General features: G+C 32.4%; 1 protein-coding gene across 1 annotated transcript in view; it reads left to right on the top strand.

The window, feature by feature from the left end:
- Dnajc13 (DnaJ heat shock protein family (Hsp40) member C13) overlaps window positions 1-21,266 on the top strand; it is a 118,702-nt gene that overhangs the window by 43,524 nt on the left and 53,912 nt on the right. The window contains exons 17-26 of the mRNA XM_076867431.2: window positions 241-362; window positions 2,534-2,609; window positions 2,857-2,952; window positions 4,086-4,229; window positions 8,795-8,877; window positions 10,860-11,013; window positions 14,397-14,500; window positions 14,587-14,746; window positions 15,674-15,736; window positions 16,949-17,050. Of these exons, the coding sequence (XP_076723546.2) occupies window positions 241-362; window positions 2,534-2,609; window positions 2,857-2,952; window positions 4,086-4,229; window positions 8,795-8,877; window positions 10,860-11,013; window positions 14,397-14,500; window positions 14,587-14,746; window positions 15,674-15,736; window positions 16,949-17,050 (1,104 nt within the window). The remainder of the gene's footprint in view (window positions 1-240; window positions 363-2,533; window positions 2,610-2,856; window positions 2,953-4,085; window positions 4,230-8,794; window positions 8,878-10,859; window positions 11,014-14,396; window positions 14,501-14,586; window positions 14,747-15,673; window positions 15,737-16,948; window positions 17,051-21,266) is intronic.

Genomic DNA, 21,266 nt, shown 5'->3' with positions numbered 1-21,266 from the left:
TAATTTATCTGGTAACATTTAAACCTCATTCCAAAGCCACATTGAATCTTAAAATGTCATCTCTCTGGTTTATTTTTGGATAATTAGAAATAATAATAATAATTATTATTACTATTATTATATTATTATTATGAATAATTATTTAAAGTTGTAATGAACTTTTGTTTAAAGTTTGTAATAAAGTTGGGATAGCTCGTTCTAGATTTCTGCTTTAGGGATCATCTTACCCTTTTTCCAAAGGAAGGTGACAAAGAAATTGCTACAAAAATGCAGGAACTTGCCCTAAGTGAAGGTGCCTTACCTCGACACTTGCATACTGCAATGTTTACAATAAGTTCAGATCAAAGGATGCTTACAAATAGGTAAGTTATTTGATTTAATTTGCTATAAATTGCTGTTTAGAGAATGAATTTGGGTATTACATAAAACAAACTGAATTAGGTATTTGCTTATACATACGTTCCATTTTCTTTTGATTCCTGTAGCACTTTTCTTTTGCTTGTTGAAGGATTGTGCCCAAGTGGTCATTGTCCCTGCCATGGATAACTTGGGGTGAGGGAACCAGTTCTTTTTTTTTTTAACCTACAGTCTTGTCAAGTCCTTAACTCACAGTCATGGGACTGCAACATGGAAAAGAGTACTTTGAAGTTTATGGAATTATAATCACGTGTCCAGGCCTTTTCCCCTTCTGTTTCCTCTGACTATCTTGCATGCACATGACCCCAAAGACCCCATATGGGAACCTTGCATAAATTTTCAAATACCTTTGTTAATTTAGGTGCTCTGCTTTAAATATAAGAAATAGGAACCTTAATATATTTCTAGCCCAAACTAGGCTTATCCTAAATCTCTGTGGGTAGACAATTTCCCCTTCAGAGAATCATCATTCTTTCAGTAAATCATTCAACAATAAGAAAACCCATAAATCTCTTCATTTATTCTAGGCAATATGAATTCCAGTTCGTCAGTTTTTTGTGTTTTTTGTGGTTCTACCAGAGTATAGCATTAATAAAACACCAAATATCCTAAGTATTTAACATATTTCAGCTTAAGCAATAGCATAATTTACTGACTTATGTTTTATTTTATTTTAGTACTACAGATTTCCATTTTTTTATCACCTGTGCTGTTGTGTGCTGCCTTGCCAATAGTTTATTTATACTATTATAGAAAGCTATCTGCATAACTTAATTGTAATGCTAGCTATTAAAGTAATCTTCTGTATTGTCTGAGAAGATAGAAAGATAGGAAGGTTATTTCCTTAGTACTACTTATTAGCAATGTTAGATCCCAACTTTCATTAAAATGTTATTTTATTCCATTAAACCCCATGTTACTTGTTTGCTTGTTGTGTTCCTTTTTATTATAATCAGTTAAATTCCCTACTGTGATCAATTAGTGTATTTATTGGGGAAGCACTTTAATTTGGAGAAGGTTCCAGAATGTTACTAATACTTGAATTACAGTATTAAAAAGCTTTCCATTTATAGTAGATATATCACTTATGTTATTACTTTTATCTCTAATTAGAACCTTTTTAGGAGTCACTGATATAAGACCTACCAAATATCAGTGAAGGAAATTATAAGTGTAATTACTGCAATATGTTAGCTTCCCGATAGGCTCAGGAATGAGCAGCTTAAGTAGTATTCACTTTCTGATGAAATAGTTTTGCTATTCATCTTTGTTCTTCTGGGAATGTAAGATGTAAATACATACATCTGTAGATGATTATTTGGTTCCTTCCCTGATTGGCATTTGCTATGAGTGGTAATGAAGCCAAAGTCTACCAAGTCTAGAAAGGATCAGTGATGGGTGAAATAGGGTTCCTGCTTCTGAGGTGTTTCCGATTTAGCAGGCAGTATTTTACATAGGAATTAAGGTTAATAAATAACCAAACCACAGAGTCAGCATGGTTTTTAAATTTTCATTTTGAACCAAAATTTTAGCTTTTAAGTAGAATTAGAATAATTTTCAGTAAGTGCTTTGGGTCTTTACCCATACTCCAAAAGTGAAAATATTTTTTTACTTCTGATCTTGCCAAAAAGATTTTCTTAAAACACAGCTGTTGACTTTTACTTGTGTTCACAATTTTAAAGAATGACAGAGTGCTATTTCATTGTATCATATCTTATTATATAAACTGCTTGTGTTTTTTTTTTTTTTTAATTCTTTGGGGGTTTTTTGTTTGTTTTTAATTCTTTCTTTAAATGTTTAAGTTGTTTGCTTTTAATTTTTACTTTCTTTAAATGGATAAGAACCTGTGCCTTCATGTTTAAGATTCTTTGAAAATTAGTGTAGCTATCTGGAAAGTACTTTAATTTGAAGAAACTTCCAAACTTTTAATACTTCAATTAGTATTGCAAACACCTCTCCACATTAAAATATTAATTTTTAATAATTTTTAACATCAGAATGATTTTTTTACTGTAGCCATATTTCTTATAGTTATGTGATATTTTGTTTTTAAAAATTCCTTTCTGTTCTAGCTGAGATAAAGCAGCAAACCTTTCTCAACGTCTGCTTTTTTCAGACAGCTAAGTAGACATTTAGTGGGGCTCTGGACGGCTGATAATGCAACTGCGACAAACTTGTTGAAACGCATTTTGGTAAGTCCATGAGAAACTAGAAAAGATTTTTGTGTTCCTTTCAAAAAATTTAATTATATACACAATTAAAGGGAATTTTTTTTTTTGTTTGTAATTGAAAAGGTATTTATCGGAGGACTTACCATATAGTAAGTCTTACAGTAACTGAATCATAGTGTTAATTTATTTAGGCTTTTACATCTGAATTTCCTTTTGTGCACTTACTTGGAAAATGGATATATGTTTTATTATTGTTTGTTGTTTTTAGCCACCAGGCTTGCTCGCATACTTGGACAGCTCAGATCCAGTTCCTGAGAAGGATGCTGATCGGATGCATGTTAGAGATAATGTGAAAATAGCAATGGTAAATATAAATATGCTTGTCCTGAGTGTCTTTTCAGGATTAAGAGTACTCTAATAATGCTCTTCTGTGGATGACTAAATATTTAGTCAAAAACTTTGATGACTCTGTTTTGCATTGCTTTGACAGAAATACCTGACAAGAACGACTTAGAGGAAGGAAAGTTTATTTGGGGCTCACAGTTTCTCAGTCCATGAACAGTTGATTTGGTTGCTCTGGGTCCAGGGTCAAGCAGAACATACTGGGGGAAGGGTGTGTGTGGAAGAGGGAGGCTGCTTACCTTGTGGAATCCTGGAAACAGAGAGTGAAGGGGCCACAGGGAAGAGGTACCCTTTTAGGGTACTCCTGTAGTGACCCACCTCCTCTAGCGGGGATCTACCTGCCTACAGTTACCAACAGTCTATTCAAACTTGAATGGACTGATAAAGTTTCAACTCTTATAGTCATTTTACCTCTGAACATTCCTGCATTAATACAGGAATTTTTGAGGTACACCTCATATCCAGACCACCACAAACTCATTTCATCGAGTAGTAATGTTTTTCTTTATTATTATTACTAACAGCTTTTTTGAAGTAAAGTTTACATCCCATAAAATTCACCTGTCTTATACATTGCATTAATTTTTAGTATATAGAGCTTATACAACTGTCATCAGTCTATGAATGGAATTAATTTTATTTAGTGTTTTATTTCTCTAACTCAACTTATTTGCAAATTCAGGAATGGATTTCTTTTTTTATTTCAAATGTGTAATGTGATATTTTATACATATGAAATTACAAATGATGTTAGTGAAAGAAGTTACTTGGCACATTTTTCTTATAAGATCTATGTTAATATTAGGTTGGCCTATCCCCAAGAAAATTAAACATCTTTCAGATCTTTTTCCTTTCTCTGTGTCATCTCCTACTTGCATGTTATTACTACCAAAAAAGGAATTATCTTGAAACCCTAATGTTTCTTGGACAAAAAGAATAATTTATTGTAGAAATTTTTGACTTTGTTTTTCTATTTAACCCTAACATCCAGTATTTATTTTATTATTTTAAATAGCTAATGTGACTCTGCTGTACATGGAGTTTTAAAATAAATTTGTAAGTAGGTATGTAATGGATTTCAACATTATTTTATAGGATCAGTATGGAAAATTTAATAAAGTTCCAGAATGGCAAAGACTAGCTGGAAAAGCCGCTAAAGAAGTTGAAAAATTTGCCAAAGAAAAAGTGGACCTTGTGTTGATGCACTGGAGGGATAGGATGGGCATTGCTCAAAAAGAGGTAAAAATAAAATATGCTTCTAAATTTATAGCATCTCTACATGTCCTAGGCCTAAGTTCACTTGCTGCTGTTCACAGTGAAGGCATTCAGATATGTCTGACCGAATATCTGAAGTTTAAAATGAATGTCACCTAAATCTGACTCATTTTTTCCTCCTTGATTAATAGTTTTGTGAATTAATGATTGGGATTTTAGTTAGGTATTTAATATAGAATTACTATCTTAAATTTTCTTCCATAAATTTTATTTTCATACTTTTGTATTTCCATTTACTCCCTTTCTTCTTTGGATTTGTTTTGCACCTACAAAAATTCTCTTTGGTTTAGTCTTTTTATTCAGAACTAGTCAAATAATTCAGAGATAATTTTTTTACATTTTTTATTAAATTTATTATATGTTCTTAAATCTTGTAGTATTAGTCCTCAAATCAAGGTCAGACCTCGTTTTAGTTTCATTCTTCATCATGTAGAATGTGTAGCAGAACCTCATTCAGTAGTGCACATTCTTCCATCTAAGAGGGGTAATTTATAGTGAGTATTTTCTTTACTCAAAACAAATAATTTTTGTGTCTCTCTAAAATGTGTTTCTTAGGAATTACCAGAATATCTAAACATAACAAAACAAATGCTGTAGTCTTAAGTGTTTTTGAAATTCAGATCAGTCTTCAATTATGTAGAAATTGAGCATAGTAGGTTAATGGTAACTTGAATAAGTGATATTCGCAGTATAACAAATCATTAGACAGACTTTCAAGTGACCAGGAGAGGCAAGAAGAGTACTGAACTTTGAATTGGTTAACTGACATCTGAGCCTGTCTGTCACTTATTAACCCAAGTTATAGGTTTTCAGAACCCTACTTTTCTGTTTTTTAAAATCAGAAATAACAATACCATCCTCATAGGGTCACTTTGATATATAAGCAAAAGAATAATAAAAACAGTATATACAGCTGGGCCCAGCTGCACATAACTATAACCCTAGTGACTAGGGAGGCTGAGGCAGAAGGATCAAAGTCAGTCTCAGCAATTTAGCGAGGGACTAAGCAATACAGTGAGACTCTGTCTCTAAATAAAATACAAAAAAAGGCTGGGGATGTGGCTCAGTGGTTAAGTACCCCTGAGTTCATCCCCAGTACTTAAAAAAAAACAAACAAAAAAAATTATATACATATCTGGTCATGATAATATTGCTATAGCATTTGAACAATAAAAAAATCTGTAGGTGTAATATGAATGATTTTCAAAGTTACTAAAAATTACAAGCTCCTGGCTTCATGTAGTTAAGCCTATTTTTAAAATAAGTTATTTCAAGCTGTATAAATGGAAATAAAAACATATATTTATATGTGGGCAAATAGAGTGTGTGGGGTGACAGGTGCATGCTATGCAACTGGTCTACCACTGAGCTATATCTCCAGCCCATGCTGTATGAGTTTAATACATTAAATAATTTAATACATTAAATAAATTTTTGCTTCTAAGACTTCATATGTGACATGTACCCATCATTAAGCAGTTTAACTGGAAATAGGGATATATGTTATTTAAAAACAACAACAAAACCACCCTAAGATACCATCTCACTCCAGTAAGATTGGCAGCCATTAGGAAGTCAAACAACAAGTGCTGGCGAGGATGTGAGGAAAAGGGTTCACTTGTACATTGCTGGTGGGACTGCAAATTGGTGCGGCCAATTTGGAAAACAGTATGGAGATTTCTTGGAAAGCTGGGAATGGAATCACCATTTGACCCAGCTATTCCCCTTCTCGGTCTATTCCCTAAAGACCTAAAAAGAGCATACTACAGGGACACTGCTACATCCATGTTCATAGCAGCACAATTCACAATAGCAAGACTGTGGAACCAACTTAGATGCCCTTCAATAGACGAATGGATAAAAAAAAATGTGGCATTTATACACAATGGAGTATTACTCTGCATTAAAAAATGACAAAATCATAGAATTTGGAGGGAAATGGATGACATTAGAGCAGATTATGCTAAGTGAAGCTAGCCAATCCCTTAAAAACAAATGCCAAATGTCTTCTTTGATATAAGGAGAGTAACTAAGAACAGAGTAGGGAGGAAGAGCATGAGAAGAAGATTAACATTAAACAGGGATGAGAGGTGGGAGGGAAAGGGAGAGAGAAGGGAAATTGCATGGAAATGGAAGGAGACCCTCAGGGGTATACAAAATTACATACAAGAGGAAGTGAGGGGAAAGGGAAAAAAAATATAAGGGGGAGAAATGAATTACAGTAGAGGGGGTAGAGAAAGAAGAGGGGAAGGGATGGGGGAAGGGGGATAGTAGAGGATAGGAAAGGCAGCAGAATACAACAGACACTAGTATGGCAATATGTAAATCAATGGATGTGCAACTGATGTGATTCTGCAATCTGTATACGGGGTAAAAATGGGAGTTATATCCCACTTGAATCAAAGTGTGAAATATGATATATCAAGAACTATGTAATGTTTTGAACAACCAACAATAAAAATTTTAAAAAAATAAAATAAAATAAAAACAATTCAGAAGGAAAAAATGTATTTTTAATATCAAAAAAAATTGTTTTGAGAGAGAGAGAGAATTTTAATATTTATTTTTTTTAGTTTTCGGCGGACACAACATCTTTGTATGTGGTGCTGAGGATCGAACCCGGGCCGCACGCATGCCAGGCGAGCGCGCTACCACTTGAGCCACATCCCAGCCCATAATAGCAAAAATTTTTACTGGTTTGTTGATACTGTAAACATGGAGTATTATCTAAAATTTTGAGCAAATATTACCAGTGCCTCACACATGCTAAGCAAGTGCTCTGCCACTGAGCCACAACCCCAGTCCCAGATTATCATTTCTGCCTTGGTATTTAACATTAATTTCTTTAGGAAACAGTAATCTTTCTAAATATTTTATTCATATAAATAACATGAAAATATAGAAAGTAGAATTTTATGCTTTAATTTGAAAACTATTTTCAAGATTATTAATACTGGCTAGTCTTGAAATGAGCTGCATTACTTATATAATCATAATGAAATGTTCATTTTATTTGTAACTGTTTTGGATTAATTAAGTAACTTTGGCTAAAATATAAAATTGTTTTTTTAATATTTGTTATTTTCAATTTAAGGATATGTTTACTAACTGTAGTGCTTAACTTGTTACTATCAAGCTATCAGTCTGCCCTGTTTTTGGAGAATTGGTTTTTCTTTCGTTACTCTAGACTGCCACCCTTTTCTCCCAAGGTGGGAAGAAAATTAAAAAATTCTTTCTAATTAGAAGTCTTGAGAAAAGATTGTTATGAAAACCAAACTTTCAGTTTGTTTGTATACTTTAATCACCTTTTATTAATTTTCATGGTAGTGCACAGAATTAAAATTAGTAGAAAATTTTTCTATATATAACCAACAGGTTTTATGTTTCAGAGTATTTATTTACTTTTTCAAACTTACTACTCAATTTAATTTCATTCTTCCTATATCATATAGTCCATTTTCTTGCTTTATTTATGTAATTTGCCACTTAAGTAAAATTTTAACTTTGATGTTTCACTCTGTACTGCTTCATATTTTTTGTTTCTCTCATATTGAGGATTGGAATTCTCGTCTGAAATATCCACAGTTCCACTAGGAGCAGAGATTCTTAACCTCTAGTCCATATTCATACTTCAGGGGCTCATTGAAATCTTATCTTCCAGTTACAAACCTTACATGTGCCTCTGTGGAACAGGGGCTCTTAGCTTTATTTGAATTCTCCAGCTAAAATTTGAGTCATAGGCCTAGTGAAGCAGGTGGGCCTTTTTCTGACTTAAAGTGAAGATGATTTATATCAACAACATCAGTATATAAGTATACTGTGTAAGTTTATACTGTATATAAATATACAGTATAAGTTTATATAGCTTCGCAGTTTTAGGCTTGCCTTCTCCTTTCTATTTTCTTTAAAAATTTTTTATTTTTTCCTTTTTACAATTAAATTCAGGACAAAAACAATATGGTGAGTTTAAGTCCCTGCTACATGTGTGAAATGTGTTAAATTGGCATGTAGATTTGTCTTTGGTATTCTTCGTTTAATGAATTAAATTCAGTTCTCATTTCATATATGTCTGAATGTAGATATGTATTTCTTCCTTTAGCTATTTCAATTTGTACTTGCTTCTCTTGGCTCTTGTAACAGCTTAATAACCTGTAACCTTTTTCAATTATTGATTTTTTATGATTTTTCTATTAATTGCATGTAAATGTTTGAACTAAGTCACTGTTTTTGATTACTATAAATTTTACTAGTGATATATATGAACTTTACAAGATTTGATGTTGAAATGGTTACTTTAGGTTACTTGGAAAATATTTGAGGAACACTATAGAAATGTATGCTGGTAAATTATTATATGTGATGTCATTTAATGTCCTGTATTCACATCTTATAGATTTTATTTGTTTCATTAATTTTGTTTCTATCAAAATTTAATAAAAATATTTCCTATTGCTTATAAAAGTGATGATCTTCTGACTGAGCCTATTTGCTAGTCTCAGGTTGAGTACTATAGTCTTTTTCTTTTCCAGAATATAAGTCAAAAGCCAGTAGTCCTTCGAAAGAGAAGACAGAGAATAAAAATAGAAGCAAATTGGGATCTTTTCTATTATAGGTAAACTTTAAGCCTATTTTTGAATATAGATTAAACTTGATATTTCTGTTAGAGGAATCAGAACAGGTTTTCCTTCTCTGGAAACAGCTTTTTAAAAATATATATATTTTTTTAGTTATAGATGGACACATCGACATTTGTTCTAATTATACATGATAGTAAAATGCTCTTTGATACATCATGTGTAGATGGAGTATAATTTCTCATTCTTCTGGTTATACATGATGTGAAATCCCACTGGTCTTATAGTTATATTTATTCATAGGATAATAATACTCCCAAACTCCTTCATTTTATTTATTTGTTTTTATGTGGTGCTGAAAATCAAACCTAGTGCCTCACACGTGCTAGGTGAATGCTCTACCACTGAGCCACAACCCCAGCCCCTGGAAACTGCTTTTTGCCACAGGTATTTTTATGCTGTCAAGCTCAAGATGTGTCACTTTTAAGATTGATTTGATTAGAGTCACTTCCTTAAAATTAGGCTTTGTACATAGAGTGATGATAGTCTGAAGAGCTAAAATTACTTAAATTTTTGTTAAAGCTTGGAGATGATGACTTGTGACACTTATATTATGGCTTAGAAATGATTGCATACTTACTTTAAGCTTTGTTGGAAATGGAGTCTTAAAAGGGATAGATGACCACATATGGTGATGCAAGACAGTAATACCAGCTACTCTGGAGCTTGAGGTAGGAGGATCACAAGTTCAAGGCCAGCATTAGAAACTTAGTGAGACCCTGTCTCAAAAAATAGAAAGAACTGGGGATATGACTCATTCAGTGGTAGAGCTCCACTGAGTTCATTCCCCAATACTGGGGAGAGGGAGGGAAGGGTTAGATAATGAAAACAATGAGACTTTTGACAAATGAATATTTAAGTTAGTTGACTTCATATTTGTCTAGCCTTTCAAACATGGTAATCCCCTTCCACTCCCCATTTCCATCCCTATCCCTAACATCTAACATATATACAGAAAGATTTGATTTAAACATTTTCTTAAAAAAGTGACCCACTTGTACTCATTCTGGAAGCTGAAATATTGATTGTACCTTGGCTAGTAAAGGAAATACAGTGTGTAAAATCTTTCCATACTATATTTAAAGTATATAGTGCAAGTATAGTATATCCTTTGTATTTCTTTCTCAGCATCCCTCAGTTGTGTTGTACCCCTAGAACTTTCTTGAAAGTCATTAAAATGAGACTTTCTAGAAGGATTGCAAACTGATAGTAAGCAGAAGTGGAATGTGTCCATCACCAGTTCATATTTTTGTCCAACTTTATTATAATAAATTATTCTGTAATTTCACCTGTTGTTGTTGTTGTACTAAGAATTGAACCCATGACCTCGAACTTGCTAGCAAGTGCTGTATCTCTAAGCTACATCCCCAATCCATTTTATTCCAAAAATCTAAGGAAGACATTTTGAAAATGTCCATTCATAACTTGGCAGTTTTATGGTATTATATTGGGTAGTCTATAAGTTCCAAATATAGGATATTGTTCATCCCATATACTTCACTCCAAAAGGGTTAAATTTTTTTTGCCCAACCTGAAATTTGATGTCTGAAGATCTGAATTGTTTTCTAGCTCAAAACTATTGTCATGTATATCTAAAAAGAACAAAAAAATTGTATTAGCAAAAGATTGAAATTGAAATGTCAGTTCATTTTTTTAAAATTTACATGGATTTGTTTTATAGTTTAGGTTTATTTTTTCTTAATATTTTATTATGAAACTTTCAAAAATGGGAAAAGGTGAAAGACTTTTACAGTGACTACCTGTGTATTTATAATGATATTTATTCTACCATTAGCATTTTACTATATTTCCTTTACACAGATTTTTATTTTCTTTATTCTTGCTAAATAATTTACAGTTTTCTTGCTTATTATAAGACATAGTAAGGGCTATTTATGGTGAGGGTTTTTTTTTTAATGTTTATTGCTTCTTTTTATTTTCTGATTATATGTATGTCTAGGTTTAGTCAAGACCACGCCAGGTCAAACCTTATTTGGAATTTCAAAACACGAGAAGAACTGAAAGATACTCTTGAATCTGAAATGAGAACATTTAATATTGATAGAGAGCTTGGTAGTGCTAATGTGATATCCTGGAACCACCATGAATTTGAGGTAAAGTTCAATCTTTACCATATATTAATCTGAAAAGATAAAATATGTGCTTCTGAGTGAATTTTTAAAATTTTATAGTTATATAACCTGTATCTTTACCTTCCCTCTGTGACATCATAGAGGAAATACTGGATAACTTTTATCTTTGCTTGAGACAAAAATAATTCTGTTGAGTAACTAAGCTTTACACATGAGAATCTTGTAGGAATTTTTAATAATTTTTTTTACTAGGTATTCCAGATGTGTTCTCTGTGTGTTTGTTTCCATTTCTGGGACCTTGAGAGTCTTTCTTTGATGAAATATACTGTTACCTTATTACTTGTACTTTGATTAATTTTTTTGTGCTAATTTGATTCTGAATGTGATTTTATTTTACTGGACTATTTCTAATGTGAGGAACTGAAGAACAAGAAACATAGTCGTTGTAGATAATTTTGTGTTTAATGTGTATATATATATTATATTATAGATATGTAGATATCTATAGTCATGTGCTGTGTGATGTTTTGGTCATCCTTGGACCACGTATTCCTTTGTAATCCCATAAGATTGTATCCCCTAGTGACAGTGTAGCCGTCTTGGTATTAAGCATGCTCTACAGTGTTCATATAGGTTGAAATTGCCTAATATTACATTTCTCAGAATGTATCCCCATCATTAAATGATGTGCAACTGTATGTACTTTTAAACTGTTAGAACAGATGTGAGTTTGAATGTGCAGGTCATCCCACAGGCTTTCATATTTTAAACCAGCCATATTTCTAAAGCATCTAACAATTTGAATGTACTCATTCTTTCCTCCTTGGAAATTTTTTTTTTACTTTGATTTGACAGGCTGTATTTTCCTGGATTTTGTTCATTTTTACTGCCCACTTCTTCTCAGTCTTCTTTATTCATTTCTCCTTATCTTGCTAACCATTAAATGTTAAGTGACCACAAAAGATCAGTTCTTGGATCTCTTTTCATTTGTATTTATTGCCTCAATGGTCTCGTGAATTTCAATGTTTTTTCTTTGCAATGGCTTCCTGGTTTTTATCTCCTGGTGGGAACTTCTTTCCAAGACTACACACTTTCATCCCTTAATTGGATGTACAATAATCATGTAGAACTTTTCTCCAAAATTGTGCTTTTGTTTTTACCTTAAGCCTGGTTTTCTTGTAATCTTTGATCTTAGATAATTAATATTCCTTACTTTCTAGTCAGAAGCCTTGAAATCATCTTTTCTATCCTGAATTCAGTCTGTCAGCAAATTCTTTTCATTAAGCATCAATATTTATTTAGAGCTGAATCACCCGTTCTTGCTGTTGGATTGTATCAATATCACTGCTTCTTTCCTTGCCTCCCAGTAATCTGTTATCAACATAGCAACAGCAGCTAAATAGCAACATTGTGTTGTTACAATATAAGCAGATTATATCATTTCTCTGCTTGGTGCTCTTATGGTTTCCTATCTCAGTAAAAGTCTTTTAAGTTCTTGGAATGACTGAGAAGGTAAGATCTGTGAGCCCCTAACTGACTTGGATCTCATACTACTCTCCCTTGCTCATTGATTAAGCTACACTGATTCCCCAGAAAACATCATTGTTCTTGCCTCAAGGTCTTTCTACTTGATATTCCTTCTGCATAGAACAATTCTTTTTGTAGATAACCTTATAATTTGTTTTCTTATCTCCTTCAGATTTTTTCTTTGGCAGTCACCATCTGATATACCTTCCCTAGTTACTCTTTAAAAATGTAGCCCTTTATACAGAATACGTACATATTCATTCTCTCTCCATATCCTGTTGCTTTATTTCAGTCCGTCATACCTATTGTCACCCAACTATCATGTGTGTTTCACTTTTTCAGAAAACTTTGTTTTGTTCTCTGCTATGTAGAACAGTGCATGGCACATAGTATATGCTTTTAAGTAGTTTGAATGCTCTGAATTTATAGAAGGAAAGTGAAATGGAGATAAACATTTCTACACATATTTTATGCAGTTTATATTTTTAGACATCAGTTAAACTGATAAGTAAATACCTAAAATAATAATAAATAACAAATAATAATTAATAAAAATAAATAATAAATAAAATACTAATAATAAAATGAATAGGCTTTGGAAAAAGAATTTTAGTAGTCTGGTCAGGGAGAATTGTTTTTTGCAGTAGCCAGTAAATCTTTCCTTGAAACAAGCAGCATGAGCCCAAGGGTTGTAGCGCTGCCCCAGCTCCTGGTCTTGGACTTCTCCATTGCATATCACCTCCAAATAGTTGCCTGGGTTATTTGTCACACAGAGAAGGTTACTGTGGAAATATATAAAGTGTATTTGGTATGTTGTTTTAAATCTTGGCACATCAGCAAGAGGTAAAACTAGGGGAAGAGGGAATTCCTGAAGTAACCCGTGCATGCTAGGCAAACTTTCCTGCTGGACCATCTCCTCTTTTCTTGGTTATGGTAAACTCAGAAAGGAATGAAGCAGATTTCACTAATACCCTTAGTGCTGTGACAGTTTTTATCAGGAAGTTTTACATTCTTAAGATTACCACAATGTTTGAAAAAATTACTTTCACAGCAAAGAAAGCATTCGTGACTGACGTTTAGTACTTTCATATGTTGTGCCACATTTTTGCCTCAGAGGTGAATTTTGATCTTTTTCTTGGTTCCTGTCTTTAAACCTTCCACATGGCTTTTGGTGTGTGTTATTAGAAAACACCAGTCTGATTCATTTGAGTTTGCTGAGGCATTTAAGTCTTCCTTATAGCCGTAAGAGCAACCAGCTTGCATAAATGTCATAAAAAAGGTTTCTTCCTTCAGGAAGCATCACATCTTCAGTTTCTGTATTGCTTTCACTCCCTAGTATTTGCTGTGGGAGCTCCTTTTATTCTTTCTTTTGTTATTAGTAAATTTATCTTCATTGATACAATTTTTCACCTCACAAAAATGTTCTTTTCCACATCTCTCCATATCTAATTCCTGATTTCTTATTTTTATGACATAAAAATTTATAGACAGCGAAAAATATGTAAATGTTAATCTTCAGGTCAGAATCTTTTGTCTCTTGCAATTTAAGGTAATGGGTGGAGTAGCCCGTCTAAATTTTCCTCATCTTACTCTCATAGCTTCTGGATTTTCTTCAGAATGTGGCATATTTTATTGTGCTTCTATATAAGATGAAGAATTATCTATTAAAATTACATTTTCAACATATAAAGTTGATGTGGTGTGTAATTCCAACTCAACATTTAACTGAAATAGTAAGTCATGTTGTTAATATTGAATTGCCTGGTGTTTGAGTTCAGATAAGCTCTGAACAGAAAGAATATAAGAAACAGTTGTGTGGAAATTGTCAAATATCTATTGTAAATTAAAGTGATATAATTTGTTTTTATTAAATAAAGGTTAAATATGAGTGCCTGGCAGAGGAAATCAAAATAGGAGACTATTATCTGAGATTACTATTGGAGGAAGATGAGAATGAAGAAAGTGGATCAATTAAGAGATCGTGAGCTATACTTCACATCCTTTTATATTTGTTTTCACTGTTGGTTTCATGATTATTTCTATTATTGACCATTTATTCTTACCTAGGTATGAATTTTTCAATGAGCTCTATCATCGCTTTCTTCTAACTCCAAAAGTAAACATGAAGTGTTTATGTTTACAAGCCCTTGCTATTGTTTATGGCAGATGTCATGAAGAAATAGGACCTTTTACAGACACAAGATACATCATTGGAATGTTAGAGAGGGTAAGGATAACATTTAAGGAGACTGAATCACTGGGACTTTCTGCATGAGTTATACGTTAACTTGTTTAAATCTAACTTGGTTGAATAGTAATTTGACCAGATTAATACTTGTCCATGCCAGGCTATTTTTATTTTTTAAGTTGTGCTTTTGAAGAACTTTAGCAATCTATTTGCCAATCTTTTAATTTAAAAGTATGAAAATGAAAATTTTAGAACCTTGCAGTAATAATTAGAAAAGGGAGCTTGAATTAGCCCTTTTTTCGTTTTATAATTTTATACAATTTGTCATTCAACATTCGAACATGGTAGAACAGATTAATCCATTCATTCATGTTACGTGTGGTACATACCTTCATTTGTGTTTGTATTCCTCTTAATTTAACAGTTTAAATTTCAGTGAACTGCTTTAGAGAGGATTATTTTACCAATTTTTAAAAATAATCATCTATGCTTATTATAATTGTGTAACTGTGAATCCTGCTCTGTATGTTAGAAAACTGAATCTGAATAAGGTCACTCAACAAGAAGGGCATAATTAGGACAGAAATCTTTACTGTTTTCTGTTACACTCAATTTCACTCTTGAATTCCAATCCACCCTTCATTCCAGTGACTTCTGGCATACCGTTTGTATTTAAGCCAGTACATTTTTCCTCCTTGTTTATATTCATGATGATGACATTTATATGTAACATTATTTACCAATTCTTTAGAAATTTTAATTCAAGTATATAGTTAACTTCTTTTCTAGGAAAATTAGATAAGTTATTATAATTATAAAGGCTATAAGATCAGACAGGCTTCTATGAGTATTTTCCTTTTTTAAAAGATATTTCTTATGAATTGTCAATTGGTTTTGTAAAGTGGTAATAACGTTTTAATTTGTGTTTCTATTTACTCCTGACTGAATTTTCATTTATTTCAATAGTGCACAGATAAACTTGAACGAGATAGATTGATCCTCTTTCTAAACAAGTTGATCCTTAACAAGGTACAGTATTTTTGCATATATATACTGTCCTTTCCAAGTCATATGGTTATGTAAAGATAAACTCTCACAGTTGAGTTAATTATCCAGAGATGGTTCTGTTCTTATTTTCTTTTGAGTTAAGAAAACTAAACTTCTGGAGGGAAAAGTTTTTACCAATTCCCTGAAAATTTACCCTAATATTGCAGGAGCAAAATAAAATAATAATAAAATTCTGAGTGGAGAGTAAGGAAAGAAACATCATTAACCAATTTTACTTTAAGATTAGATTTCAAGTAAATAAATACCTGACATAAAATGGGACATTGAATTTATCAATATATATTTTGATGATGAAGATTAATTTGAAGATGTAAACTGGAGAATCATTTTAGTCCTTTTTTTTTTTTTTTTAAAGATATTTTAGTAGATTCATGCTGGTTTCTCACATGAAAAAAATTGATAATTGTAGCTAGGTGTGGTGGCACATTCCTGTAATCCCAGCAGATCAGGACTTTGAGGCAGTAGGATTGTGAGTTCAAGGCAAGCCTCAGCAACTTAGTGAGGCCCTAAGCAACTTAGTGACATCCTATCTCAAAATTAAAAAAAAAAAAAAAATTATAATTGCAGTATACAACATTAATTCCCAATTACATGGTGATGAAATAAGTTTATGCACATTTTTGTGTCTTAAAATTTGATACTAATACCATCTTGCATGTTTTATTCTCACTTTTATTGTGATATTTATGTTAACAAATACCACTTTTAGTAATACAAATGTTTTAAAAGAAAATATAATTAAGAATTTCAATTTATAGTTTCTTCCTTACTTCTAAGAAATTATCAGTTTTTATTTTTCAAAAAACTAAAATTGTGAAAGATTTTTAATAGAGCAGATTTATTTCTGATTATAGAATAATCTGTTTATTAACAAAAAGACCTTGACAGGATAGTGATTTGTTCATGTTATTTTTGTGAGGGATATATATATATATATATTTTTGCTCAGAACATATTTTAGTAGAATTTTTTGCTGTGATCTCTTTATAATATATAGTATTGCCCCTTAAATCTATTGAAATCCTGTTCTCTGAAGACAGTCCTAAAACTACTAAGTAATATCTGTTGCATGTCAATCATTTTCAAAGAAACTTCAAATATCCTCTTTTTTGAGAATCTTAGATAGCACCTATTTAACAGAAAGGTTGTAAATTATATAAAAATGTTTTCCAGAAAAATGTTAAGGATCTCATGGATTCAAATGGAATTAGAATCCTTGTGGACTTGCTTACTCTAGCACATCTCCATGTGAGCCGAGCTACAGTACCACTCCAAGTATGTATGCTTGTTTAGGTTTTTAAAGCTAAGCATTCTTTGAATATAATTTTAGGGACAAAAGAATCATGGAAGTCTAAATACATGTGAATACATAATGGTTAACAAAGTATTTCTCCAATAATTCTGATAGTATTAATATCTAGTAGATTCATTCACATCAAAAAAGTGAAATCACTATAACAACAATCAGAAATGGACAAAAATGATCCAGTTTTATTTTTCCAGTATCTTTTGTCTTTTAAAGTAACTGATCTCTAATATGGCTTATTTTGAGAAAGTGTGACCTTTAGGCTTTAAACTGAATTCATCAAATATGTGACTAGAAATTTTAACATCAACAAACAGTGAAAAAAAAATTTTTTTAAAGCAAATCTCTTTTTTATGTGTTCTTTATAGTTATACATGCCAGTAGAATCTGATATATTTATACAAGCATGGAATATGTCTTATTCTAATTAGGATCCCAGTCTTATAGATGTACAAAATGTTGAGAAATAGGAAGTTTACGTCCTATTCATTCCACTGTCTTTCCTATTCCTATCCCCGCTCCCTTTCCTTCATGCCCCTTATTCTGTTCTTCCCCTCTCCCTGCTTATTTGTGATCCACATATCAGAGAAAACATTCAACCTTTGGTTTTTTTGGGATTGACTTATTTCACTTAGCGTGATAGTCTCCAGATCAATTTACCAGCAAATGTCATAAAAGCCATTCTTTATGGCTGAGTAATATTCCTTTGTCTATATATACCTAAGTTTCTTTTCCCTTCATCTGTTGTTGGGCATCTAGGTTGGTAACTTAGGTATTATGAATTGTGCTTCTATAAACATTGATGTGACTGAGTCACTGCATTATGCTGATTTTAAATCCTTCAAATACGTAGAGAGGAGTAGAATAACTGCATCAAATGATAGTCCTACTCCTAGTTTTTTGAGGACTCTCCATACTGCTTTTCAGAGTGGTTGCACTAATTGCATACCAACAATGTATGAGTGTACCCTTTTTTGCATATCCTTGTCAACATTTATTGTTACTTGTGTTCTTGATTGCTGGTTTGAGTGAGGTGAGATCTCAGTGTAGTTTTAATTTTCATTTCTTTAATTATTAAAGATGTTGAACATTCTTTCATTTATTTGTTGGCTGTTTGTATTATTTTTTTTTTCTGTGTTTAGTTCCTTTGCCCCATTTATTGTTGGTTATTTGTTTTTTTGGTGTTAACGCTTTTTCAGTTCTTTGTGTTTCCTAGAAATTAGCACCTTTTCTGAGGTGCAGATAGCAAAGATGTTCTCCAGTTCTGTAGGTCCTCTTTTAACATTCTTGGTGGTTTCCTTTTCAGTGAACCTTTTTAGTTTGATGCTATCCCATTTATTATTGATTTTTATTTTAATTCTTGTGCTTTAGGAGTCTTGTTGAGAAGTCGATTCCTAAGCTGACATGATGGAGTGTTGAGCCTACAATTTTCTACTAGTAGGTGCAGCATTTCTAGTATAATACCTAGATCTTTGATCTGCTTTGAGCTGAGTTTTTCGCAGGGTGCAAGATAGGATCAATTTCATTCTGTTACATGTGAATTTCCAGTTTTCCCAGCACCATTCATTGAAGAGGCTCTTTTTTCTCCAAAGTGTGTTTTTGATGACTTCATTTAGTACAAGATAACTGTATTTATGTGTGTTTGTCTCTGTGTCTTCTATTTGATTCCTTTGGTCTACATGTCTGTTTTGGTGCCAGTACCATGCTGCTGTTGTTATTATAGCTCCATAAAATATTTTAAGATCTGGTATTGTGATGCCTCCTGTTTCGCTTTTCTTGCTTAAAGATTGCTTTGGCCTCTTATTTTTCCAAATGGATTTCATGACTGCGTTTTCTATTTTGTTGAAGAATCACATTGGAATTTTAATAGGAATTGGATTCACTCTCTGTAGGGCTTTTGGTAATTTGGCTATATTGACAATATTAATTCTGCCTATCCAAGAACATGGGAGATCTTTCCATTTTCTAAGGTCTTCAGTTTCTTTCTTTAGTGTTCTGTAGTTTTCATTGTAGAGATCTTTCATCTCTTTTCTTATATTGATTCCCAAGTATTTTTTGTTTTTCTAAATCTATTGTGAATGGGATAGTTTCTCTAATTTCTCCTTCAGCTGATTCATTATGGATGTATAGGAATGTAGTTGATTTATAGGATTAATTTTGTAGCCTGCTACTTTGCTGTATTCATTTATGAGTTCCAGAAATTTTTTGGTGGAGTATTTGCAGTCTTCTAAATATAGGATCATGTCGTTGACAAAGAGAGATAGTTTGAGCTCTTTGTTTCCTATTAGTATCCCTGTAATTTCTTTCTTTTACCTAATAGCTCTAACTAGAGTTTCAAGGACTATGTTGAATGTCCTGAATTAGACTGAATGATTTCAGTGTTTCTGCATTTAGAATGATTTTGGCCTTGGGTTTGTCATATATAGCTTTTACAATGTTGAAGTATATTCCTTCTGTCCCTAGTTTTTCTTGTGTTTTAAGTATGAATGAGGTTGTGGCTCAGTGGCAGAGCATTTGCCTAGCATGTGTGAGACACTTGGTTCAATCCTCAGCATCACATATAAATAAACAAATAAATAAATGTACATCAATAACTAAAAATATATTTTTTAAAATGAATGGATGCTGTTTTTTGTCAAATGCTTTCTCTGCATGCTTTGCCTTAAGGAAACTTGAGGCCTTATTGTAATCCAACCAAGAGAATAAAACTTCTGATCTACTAAATGGTTTTTTTGATATCTAGTTTATAAAAGGGATTTGACTGGATGCAGTCGTGCGCGTCTATAATTCCAGTGGTTCGGGAAGCTGAGGCAGGAGGATTACAAGTTTAGAGCCAGCCTCAGCAAAAGTGAGGTGCTAAGCAACTCGGTGAGACCCTGTCTCTAAATAAAATACAAAACAGGGCTTGGGATGTGGCTCAGTGGCTGAGTGTCTCTGAGTTCAATCCCTAATACCAAAAAAAAAAAAAAAAAAGGCATCTATACTTAGCATATTTGATTTCTTTTCTTTTCTTCCTTCCTTCCTTCCTTCCTTTCTTCAAGTTTTGATTTGTGTTTTGTTTTGTTTTGTTTTTGTTATTGTTTTTTAGTTTTAATTTTTTGGTGTAAGGAAATGTTAGAGTTGGGATTTTTGGATTTGGATTTTGTTTTGTGATGAAAACTTCTGATGAATATTTAGAATATGGACTTTTTCTGTTACCAGGTGTGAATAGGCAAAAATTATAATGCTTATATATGCTATTCTATTCAGGACCTATTCTAGTACATGTAATACATTTACACTTTAAATCTCCAATAGCTTTAATATGTTGTTACCATCATTTTCCCATTTTACAGTGAGGAAACTAAGGGACAGAGAAACTTGAGTACATTGCCAAAGGTTATGAATGACAGATCCCAGAATTCTGTCCTCTTAACCATGTTGCTTTACTTCTCTATGTGAATCTAACTGGAAACTGAAAGTTAAGAGGGTATTTTAAAACCATGTTGTACTAAAATACACTAACTACATGAAACTTCTGGCAGGAAAGTGGGGGGGAAGTTAACTCATGTATTGTTGATGAGACTACAAATTAGTACAGCCACTTTGAAAACAGTATGAAGATTTTTCAAAAGAATAGGAATGGAACCACTGTATGACCCAGCTATCCCATTCCTTTGTATTTATCCTAAAGAACTAAAATCAGCATACTGTAATAATATAGGCATATCAATATTTATAGCAGCGCAATTTATAATAGCCAAGTTATGAAACCAGCCCAGGTACCCATCAACAGATGAATGGATAAAATGTGGTATATATACACAATGTAGTTTTTGTCAGCCATTAGAAAGAATGAAGTCATGGTATCTGCTGTTAAATGGATGGAACTAGAGAACATCAGTGTTTTCTCTCATATGTGGAAGCTAGAAGAAAAAGAAAAGGAGTAAAAAAAGGATCTCACAACAATAGAAGGGAAACTAATAGATTATATATGGAGATAGAAAAGGGAGAGAAGGAAGGAGGATGTGTGGAAGTCCTAGAGAACAAAATCTACTAAATTATGATATGTTCATGTATGAATATACCATCACTTTTATATACAGTTATAATGCATCATTTAAATAATAATAGGTGGGGCACTGGAGCAGAGCAAGGGAATCGGGAGGGAGTTGAGAGAAAGGGAGATACTAGAGAATGAGATTG

Source organism: Callospermophilus lateralis, chromosome 10 (assembly GCF_048772815.1).
Source record: "Callospermophilus lateralis isolate mCalLat2 chromosome 10, mCalLat2.hap1, whole genome shotgun sequence".
NCBI classification, from domain to species: Eukaryota; Metazoa; Chordata; class Mammalia; order Rodentia; family Sciuridae; genus Callospermophilus; species Callospermophilus lateralis.
This window is presented reverse-complemented; position numbering and strand designations above follow the sequence as displayed.